General features: G+C 57.0%; 2 protein-coding genes across 4 annotated transcripts in view; both read left to right on the top strand.

Annotated features, from left to right (window-relative positions):
* Window positions 1-5374, top strand: part of Pde4c (phosphodiesterase 4C) — a 36304-nt gene extending 30930 nt beyond the window's left edge. Inside the window, exons 2-6 of one of the 3 annotated variants that reach the window (XR_007344258.1) lie at window positions 703-857; window positions 2218-2340; window positions 2732-2914; window positions 3126-3603; window positions 5163-5374. Coding sequence is in view for 2 of the 3 variants with exons in the window: in XM_048794827.1 (XP_048650784.1) it covers window positions 703-857; window positions 2218-2340; window positions 2732-2914; window positions 3126-3398 (734 nt within the window). In the remaining variant the exon portion in view is untranslated. Of the gene's footprint in view, window positions 1-151; window positions 171-702; window positions 858-2217; window positions 2341-2731; window positions 2915-3125 lie in introns of those variants that run through there. The other 2 variants (XM_048794828.1, XM_048794827.1) reach the window with 2 other exon arrangements.
* A 3497-nt stretch (window positions 5375-8871) lies between these two features.
* Window positions 8872-9292, top strand: part of Rab3a (RAB3A, member RAS oncogene family) — a 5772-nt gene continuing 5351 nt past the window's right edge. Inside the window, exon 1 of the mRNA XM_015489257.1 lies at window positions 8872-9045. The gene's annotated coding sequence lies outside the window, so the exon portion shown is untranslated. The remainder of the gene's footprint in view (window positions 9046-9292) is intronic.

The following is a 9292-nucleotide window of genomic DNA, read 5'->3' as shown; positions in this document are numbered from 1 at the left end:
AAATGATGGGCGGAGCCTGCAGGGAGAGGAGGGGCCTGCAGGGGAGGGGCAGGGCCTGCGGGGAGGGGTGGAGCCTGCCCCACAGCGACCACCGGGTGGTTTCAGGCTGACCCCAGCTCTGCTCTGAGCCCAGCCTTCCCTTACACAAGCACTCAGGGACCTGGTACACAGTAAGTGCTCAATAAGTGAGAGAATGAGCTGAGGCAGAGCCCATTGGGCCCACTGATTTTTTTTTTTTTTTTTTGCGATACCAGAGGTTGAACCTGGGCGCTTTACCACTGAGCCCCACCCCCAGCCTTTTCTGTGATTTGGGGCCAGGGTCCCCATGAGTTGCTGAGGGCCTGGCTGCATGGTGGAGGCTGGTCTTGAACTTGTGATCCTTCTGCCTCAGCCTTCCCTGTGGCTGGGATCACAGGCGTGCACCACAGTGCCCTGCTTTAAACCTTAAGTTTGGGGAACTTTGAGGAGGCTGTGACAAGCAATTATTGGGCACCTGTTGTATGCAGGCCGTGGTGTGCTGGGGCTGAGAGCGGAGCCTTTCACTTACCCTATGTTCCATTAAGACCAACACGCGGCCGTCATTCAGCCAGGGACAAGACACCTCCAGCCCTGCAGGGCCAGAGGAGCCGGGGCCTGGGTGGCTTCGGGGAGGCGGGCACTGGAGTGGCGCCTTCGGGTCTCAGGCTCCCGGCTTCTGCGCAGACTCGGAGCTGGCGCTGATGTACAATGACGCCTCGGTGCTGGAGAACCACCACCTGGCCGTGGGCTTCAAGCTGCTGCAGGCTCCGAACTGCGACATCTTCCAGAACCTCGGCGCCAAGCAGCGGCTGAGTCTGCGCAGGATGGTCATCGACATGGTGGGGCCACGGTGGCTGGGCGGCAGGAGGAGCGGGGGCTCCCTTATCCTCTGCGCCCAATAGGGGGGGAGTCGTGTGGCCCGGTGTTCAGTTGGACCCAGGCATGTCCCCGCGCTGAGCCTCAGCTTCCTCATCTGTGAAATGGGGTGATGACATCGGAGCCCTGGGTGGGGTGGGACCATCCGTCTGGCTCCTCAGGCCATTTGTGTGTGAGCAAGTGGAGACCGCGCTCCTGGGCGTTGGGGCGGCGGCTTTTTCTCAGCCTTACAGTAACATCCATCCATTGGACTTTATTTAGCCAGGAGGACTCTGGGGAGTTTTGGGAAATTGTTTCTCATTTATTCATTTAACAAGCATTTATTGAGCTATTATTGTGTGCTTGGCCTGTGCCAATCACCTTGACAGTTCTTGCCTAATTTCTGAGATTCATGGTCCCTGGGGGAGATGGATCATAGCAGAGCCATATAGCATTTGAGAGGTGCAGATGGCGGAGGGGCCAAGGAGGGCCTCTAGTGTGGGGAACACAGGAGCCAGGCCCCTGTGGATGGGGAGGTGTGTTCCCCACAGAGGGAACAGCATGTGTGGACGGTCTAGAGGAAGCCAGGGCCTGGGATGAGGAGCGGCTGGGGTTTGGCGAGGTGAAGAGGGACTTGGTGGCGGAGACACAGTAGGAGTGGCATTTGGTACCGATCAAGTGTTTGAGGAGAAGTTTTGAGACTTGTATTCAGGTCTCGGAATGTGGCCGTGTGTGGCTCACTCCTGAGCTGGATCCACAGGTCCCATTAATTTGACTTAATTTAACAGCTGTGCTGAGGGCTGAACTTCCCAACAAAAGGCTGAAAATAGTCCTTCAGGGCACACAGTGGCCACGCCAGGTCCCCAACCCCAAACCCTCCTATAGATCCCATGACCCTCTCCATAGGTGCTCCACCTCCCACCCCCATGTTCTTTGCCCCCTCAACTCCATCTTTCTTGTGCTCACCGACTCCAGCCCAACCTCCTCTATGTTCACACCCAACTCATTCAACCCCAGGGCCTTTGCACAGGACACGGCCTCTGCGGAGCCTTGGGGCTACCCTCTGGTACAAGTCATCTCAGCTGCTGAGTGTCCTCTCCCTTCCCCATACCCTGTCACACATGAGGGATGCCTGGCTGAGCCCAGTGAGCCCAGAGAAGGGGCCACTGATCATGTCCCTCTTCTGAGCTGTTTTTGCAATGAATCCTTCATCATACCCTCCCATTTCACAGATGAGGACCCGGGGGCTCTGATGGTAGAGGGGTCTCAGTGGGGGTGGCCTCTAGAGGTGGGAAGCAGGGCAGATGGGTCCTCATGCTGTCACCCTCCCTGGCCTGTCCCCAGGTGCTGGCCACAGATATGTCCAAACACATGAATCTCCTGGCGGACCTCAAGACCATGGTAGAAACCAAAAAGGTGACAAGCCTCGGTGTCCTGCTCCTGGATAACTACTCCGATCGCATCCAGGTATGTGGCCAGGTGAGCCCTGGGGCCTCCGTTTCTGAAGTTCTTATTTAGTTGCATTTATGAAGCACCAATTGTATGCCAAATCTGAAGAAATAATGTCACATGTCTCTGTTGTGGCCACTTCTCCTCCCAGGACTGCTCCCCACCTGCAAGATGGTGTCTGTGGCTCGGAGCATTTCAGGGGCCTCTATCCCTAGCACAGGGATGGGGGGGTCCCACAAGTCCCTTGTCCGCCTTCTCCAGAAGTCGTTCTTGAACCACAGAATCAATTATCACCTAAGTTTAAATTCTCTCCATGTATTTATTGAGCAGCTGCTATGTGTCAGACCCAGGCCTGAGCAGGTTTGGAGGTGGCGGGTCCGGCCAGTGCCCTCCTGTCTTGACCCCCCAGGTCTTACAGAACCTTGTCCACTGTGCTGACCTCAGCAACCCCACCAAGCCGCTGCCCCTGTACCGCCAGTGGACGGACCGCATCATGGCAGAGTTCTTCCAGCAGGGTGACCGGGAGCGCGAGTCGGGCCTGGACATAAGCCCCATGTGCGACAAGCACACGGCCTCGGTGGAGAAGTCCCAGGTCTGAGGGTGGCCGAGCCTGGCCCGCAGGGGTGGGGGAGGGAAAGCCGGAGCTGGGCCAGCCTGGGGTCCCCGACCAGGCACAGCTCCATCCTGCCCTCGGGGGGCGTCTGAAGAGGCTTTGGAGGCTTACCAGGAGTGGGGAATGGACGTCCAGGAAGAGGGACAGACACGGCCCAAGGCCTGACTGCCACCTGCCTGTGCCACCCCAGGTGGGCTTCATCGACTACATCGCCCACCCGCTGTGGGAGACGTGGGCTGACCTGGTCCACCCTGACGCACAGGACCTGCTGGACACGCTGGAGGACAACCGAGAGTGGTACCAAAGCAAGATCCCCCGCAGCCCCGTGGACACCGCGGTCAGCTCGGAGCGGGGGGCCCCCGACAGGTTCCAGTTCCAGCTCGCTCTGGAGGAAGAGGAGGAGGAGGAGGAGGAGGAGGAGGAAGCCCTGGAGAGGGAGCCCTCGGGGTCACCTGACACTTAGCGCCAGTACCCCAGGCCCTGGGGGGCCCTGCCCCTCGACAGCCAGGAGATTCCAGGCAGGCCCTGCGTGACCACGGGGCAAAGTAATGACCAAGCCCTTTGGCACCCGACGGCCCTGGTGGGTGAACTTTCCAGAAGGAGGTTCCAGGGGGCCCTTGCTTCACGTTCCCACCTGCTGAGTCAGACAACCAACTTTTTAGTGATAGGTAGGTCTCAGGGTCCAATGGAGGCCGGGGTCCACTCTGACCTCAGGTTCGGCTGAAATGGCTCTACAGGGCTGGACGGGGGCAGCCTCTTACAGCGCCCTTGGCTCTCCCTCTGGACCTCTATCCCTAGTATGGAAAAGGGGGTCTGCCAGGCCCTTGTCCACCTTCTCCAGTAGTCATTCTTGAACCACATCTATCACTTAATTCTTTCTTTCTTTCCATGTATTTATTGAGCAGCTACTATGTGTCAGGCCTGTGCCTGCTCTGTGCTTCTGGGGTAGCCCTGCACAAGGTAGGGAGGGAGTCAGCACCCCACAGAGACCCAATTCTGGCCCTGAAGCTGTGGTGGAGGCATAGGAAAAGGGAGGCTCTTGTTGGGGACCGTCTCTGAAGGCTGATTTAAGCTGCATAGCACTTGTTCAAAAGGTTGCTGTATTTGTTTTTTTTTTTTTTTCTTCTTCTCCTGTTGCTGGGGATGGACCACAGGGCCTTGCTCGGGCCAGGCAGGCACTCTCCCACCCAGCTCCTCCCCGCCCCTCAGCCTCTGGGTTCTCTGACTCCCTGCCTCCGGGTGTGCGTGTCTCCTGCTCCCTCGGCTTCCCTACGCTGGGTCCCCCCCAACCCATGGTCTCTTTCTTGACAACAACAGAACTGCAGAATTTCCACCCTGTACAGCTCGCCTCTGTGTCTCCTGATCCTCTGTCCCCAGAGGGAGGGAGTCCTGTGCTGCTTGCTTGCAATTGTTAGCTCCTTCTGGGCCCCTGCTCAAGGTCGGTGGAGGGTGTGGTGACCGTGACATTCCTAAAAGATCTCCGACCCGGGCAGCAGTGAGCATCTCTCTGGGGCTCAGTAAACCCTCCAGACTTTAAGACACCCTAATTTACAAAATGAGTGTCCTATCCAGGTGTGGTGGCCCACGCCTGCAATCCCAGGGACTCAGAAGGCTGAGGCAGAAGGGTTGTGAGTTTGAGGCCAGACTGGGTCATTAGAGAGATCCTGTGACGAGATAGAAAAATAAAAAGGTCTGGGGGTGCAGCTCAGTGGTAGAGCACCCCTGGGTTCAATCCCTAGTGCCATAAAAAAGCGCATGGCCCATTTCATGAATGGGGAATGAGACACAGAGCAGCCCTGTCGCCTGCTCAAGGCCACACAGCCCTGAAGCGAGGAGCCAGCGGCGCCCCCTGGCGGTCGGAGCGGGAGGTGCACCGGGCGGGGCAGGCGAGCTCCGCGGTCCTCCGAGCTTGGCGGGGACCAGCTCGTCCTGGGCAAGCGGGCGTCCTACCGGCTTTGTGCTCAGGGCTCAGGTGGGGGCCTGTCTTGCAATCCTTCCAGAAGCAGCCAGTATCCTCCCCGCCCCCACCCTGCAAATTTATACACGATGCGCGTCATCGCCGCAGCCCCCGCGGGGGGAACAGCGGCTTCATTCGTAAATATTATGACCACTGGCGACTCTCCAGCTCCCAAGAGCGCTCGGCTTCCACCCAGGAAGAACCAAAAGGCATCTGGGGTCGTGAACTTGGTAGGAGTCCCTGCAGATTTTCCTGTGTCCTCTCTTTCAGTGCTGGGGATGGACCCCAGGGCTCCCCAGCAAGCGCCCCACCGCTGAGCTCCACCCGCTTCCTTCCAGACTTTCCAAAGGCAGAGACTTAGGGGACTTTGATTTCAAAATGTTCTCTCTCCACACTCCTTACAAAGTAGTATGTCTCTGCTGCAGCGAATTTGGGAATAATGAAACATAAAGAAGAAAATAAAGTATTACCATAATCCCAAAGCTGTCAATAGTCTTCCTTTAGTATTTCTACTTATTTCCCTCTGGTCTTTTCTCCACCTGCTTATGACAACACGCACATGGGGCTGGGGGTGGGGCTCAAGGGCAGAGCACTTGCCTAGGGTGCTGGAGGCCCTGAGTTCCATCTCCAGTACCACAAAAAATAATAAATAAATAAATAAATAAATAAATAAATAAATTGAAGCCGGTGCAGTGGCTCAGGAGGCTGAGGCAGGAGGATCTCGAGTTCAAAGCCAGCCTCAGCAATTCAGAGAGGTGCTGAGCAACTGACCCCGTCTTTAAATGAAACACAAAATAGGGCTGGGGATGTGGCTCAGTAGTTAAACACCCCTGGATTCCATCTCTGGTACCTAAATAAATAAGTACAAATAAATTTTAAAAATCATATGTGCTCTTCCAATTTGGGGCCCCAGGGCATCCCACTGTCTCGCTCTTACTGATTCCACTCAATTCCCGAAGCCTCGCAGACACCTGGCTTTGTCCCCCTTAGGGCTTCTGCATATTCAGTAGTTACCATCAGCAGCGTCCCTCCTAGTCCCCACTCTCACCCTTTGGGTCTCAGTTGTGCATGGTCCCCTCCTAGAAGCCCTCCCAGGTCTTTGATTCTTTGACTCGAGCCTGCTATGCTCCAGTCTGTGTTCCCCAGAGGCCTTGGCCAGGTCTGCCTTGCCCACCTTGCTGCTGTGCTCTGCAACTCCGGTAGGGCTTTATCTATTTATTTATGGCACTGGGGATTGAGCCCAGGGCCTCTACCACTGAGCTCCACCCCAGCCCTTTTAGTTTTTATTTTGAGACAGTGTCCCACAAACGTGCATTGGCTAGCCTCAAACTTGCAATCCTCCTGCCTCAGCCTCCCTAGTTGCAGCAACTACAGGGATATGCCACTGTGCCCAGCCTCAATAAGTCCTTTAGACTTCTTGGGTCTTAGTCTTTTACCGGTAAAATGATCTCTTTGCCAGGATCACGTAATTATAACAGACAACTTTTGAAAGAGAATGTGTCCTGAGCCAGTACACAGTGATCCCCAGAGGACAAACCAACTGGCCTCAGTCTCCCATATCACAGATGTGGAAACCGAGGCCCACAGAGGAGGCAGATGAAACCACTCACACCCCAGGTCTTGCTCCTGCTTGGGACTCTTCCCAAGGGTCACAGTCTTTGCCTTTATGGCCCATCCTAGACCCAAAGAGGAGGGTCAGAGAAGGGCTGGGGGGGCCCCTGGAATTTCAGCCCTGTGAACTCCTGGGGCGACTCTCAGGGCCTCAGTTAAGAGGGAAAACATCCCTGTCCCCCTTCCCTCCCAGAGCTGGAGAGGGCTCCTCGGGGACAGAGGGGGTGTCCTTTGAGCTCTCCCAGAGGGGGCCCTTCTTCACCTAACCTCCCTGAACAGTATAATATAGTGTCACAGTACAACTGCTGGGGACCCCAACCTCTGCCGCTCAGAGCTCAGGAAGGGCTGATTCTTTCTTCTCTTCCTTCCCTTTCATGTTTGCTGGGGCTGGATCCCAGGGGCTCACACAGCCTAGGCTGGCGCTCTGCCACTGAGCTGCATCCCCAGCCCCAGAATGCGCCTCAATATAAAGATCTTGTTGTTGTTGTTGTTGTTATTAGTTCTGGGGATTAAACCTGGAGGCATTTGGCCACTGAGTCACATCCCCAGTGTTTTTTATCTTTCTTTTGAGACAGGGTCTCACTAAGGAACTCGCTAAGTTATAGAGGCTGGCCTCGAACATGTGACCCTCCTGCCTCGCTGGGATTCCTGGCCCCGCCGCCATGCCCGGCTGTTATTTTAAAATACAAAGTCAGTGCGGGAGCTAGTGCGCATTCTCCTGCGGACGGGTATTTCTGGGAGCCACCGTGTAGGCAGCGCGCAGCGGCGTCCGTCCGGGAAGTCTGGAAGCTGAGCAGCGTCGCTGTCCTCACTTCCAGCCCGGGGGCCCCCACACCGCGTCCCCACCCAGAGGGCGGACTTGACTGAGGGTCTCCGCGTGGGCAGGGAGCCGCGGAGTAGAGAGCTGGATTCATTGTTCTTTATTTTTTGTTGTTGTTGCTTTTCTGTATTTTCCCAGTTCTCTGCAGTGGGTCTGTGATAGTTTCATAGACCAAGTGGGAGAGGGGGACAAACACATGTTACCCTTGGAGAAAAATAAATTTCCCAAATGCAAACGAAGGGGGAGGGTCGTCCCAGTCCTTCCTCGGCGCTGGGCGGGCTGGGCTCGGGGGCGGCCGCCCGCAGCCTCCTGGCGCGAAGTTATTCTGGTCGCGGCGCCTCCGCAGCTGGGAGCTTTTTATAAACAGGATGAGTCCTCCCCGCCCCCACCCCGCCCCATCCCCAGCTCCTCCTCCTGGGGTGGGGATCCAGGGGATCTGGACTCTCTTGGGGGCCACATATCCCCTGCTGTTTGAGGACCAGAGTGAGTGGGGACAGGAGACCCACAGTGGGGGCTGGGGCTCCCCTCCCCGAAATCCTGACTTTCCCCCCTGAAGATTGGAAGGGACACGCGAGGGAGACATTGGCCTCCCGATTCTGCATCTCCCCTGGGAGGCAGGGGTCGCCCTGTCCCCCAAGTCTGAGCACCTGAGTCAGTGAAGGGCTGGGGGAGACCTTCTCGTACCTTCCCCGCTTTCTGTTTTTGTTTTTGTTTTTTTGTTTTTAACCGCAGGCTTTGGAGGTTTAGGGGACAGGACACGTCTCTGACCCTATTTTGTCTTTTCTTCGAATTTTTCTCTCGATAATGGGGCCCAGGGAAGGGAAGAGTGTCGGAGCGTCCTCGGTCCTTCCTTTTCTGGGAGATGGTGGGGAGGGGTGGCTCTTTTGACCCTATTTCTTCTTCTTTTAATCTCGTAAACAGGGGCGGGGTGCGCCCCTGACAGCCCGGTCCTCAGTAGAGGTCCTACACTTTGGGAATTGGACTGGGGTCTCTCTTAAATCCTCCTCCTTTTTTTCCTTTTTTATTTAATTTGAACCCTAAAAATTGAGGGGCCATGGAGCATCTCTCGGATCCCAGTTCCTCTTTTCTGAAAATGATAGTAGGGGACAGTTAACAGGAAATCACAGCACTTGGGACGAGGCAGGGGCTGTAGGCGACCCGGAGCTGGGTGGGCGTTGAAGGAGAAGAGAACCGCCCCCCCAAAACCAGGGCTCAGTCAAGGCCTCAGCTTCTCGGCCCTTCAAAAACCTAAAAGCCTCCATTGGACAGGAGAAGGGAGTCAACAGTCACTGATTGGCTGTATTGTCCGTCGCTCAAGTATGTAAGCCAATGAGAGGACTCTAATCAGCCCCGCCTTCCTGGACAGTACAAGAGGCGGAGCAGGAGCTGGAACCGCGCCCGCCCCTACAGCCTGTACACATCTGGCCCCGCCCCATTCAAGCGTCAATCTGCGCGGGGCCCCGCCCCTTCTGGTTCTGCAAGATTCGGTGGGCATATCTCCATGCGCGGCTCCGCCCCGATGGCGTCACGACCGTATCTGCATGTGCGGCCCCGCCCCACTCTTTGCAGGACGTCACCAAGGACTGCAGGGGCCTGAGCCGCTGCCGCTGCCACCGCCGCCGCCGCCGCGCAGCCCCACATCAGCTCACTGGGGGTCCCCGTCACCGCCACCGCCCAAAAGTCACCGCCACTCGGATCGCTGCCACATTGGTGCAGGGCAAGGTGAGCTCCCGGGCGTCCCTCTGTGCTCCCGCTCTGAGCACCTGCATAACCTTCATTTGACTGATGGGCTGGCGGAGGGGAAGGGGGTTGACCAGGGTTGAATGGGGGGATAGGAGCGGCGGTGGGGGGCCTGGGAAGGGGTAGGTCCGAGGGTCCCCCAACTTGTCCGATCCTCACAGTACCCCCAACCCCCAGGCGCTGCGGCGGAGGGGGAGGGGAGGGCACAGTTGGATCTGAGTGTGGGAGG

The sequence above is a fragment of the Marmota marmota genome, unplaced genomic scaffold (genome assembly GCF_001458135.2).
Source record: "Marmota marmota marmota unplaced genomic scaffold, marMar, whole genome shotgun sequence".
In the NCBI taxonomy this organism is placed as follows: domain Eukaryota; kingdom Metazoa; phylum Chordata; class Mammalia; order Rodentia; family Sciuridae; genus Marmota; species Marmota marmota.
Note: the sequence above shows the minus strand (reverse complement) of the source record. Positions and strands in the feature narration are given on the sequence as shown.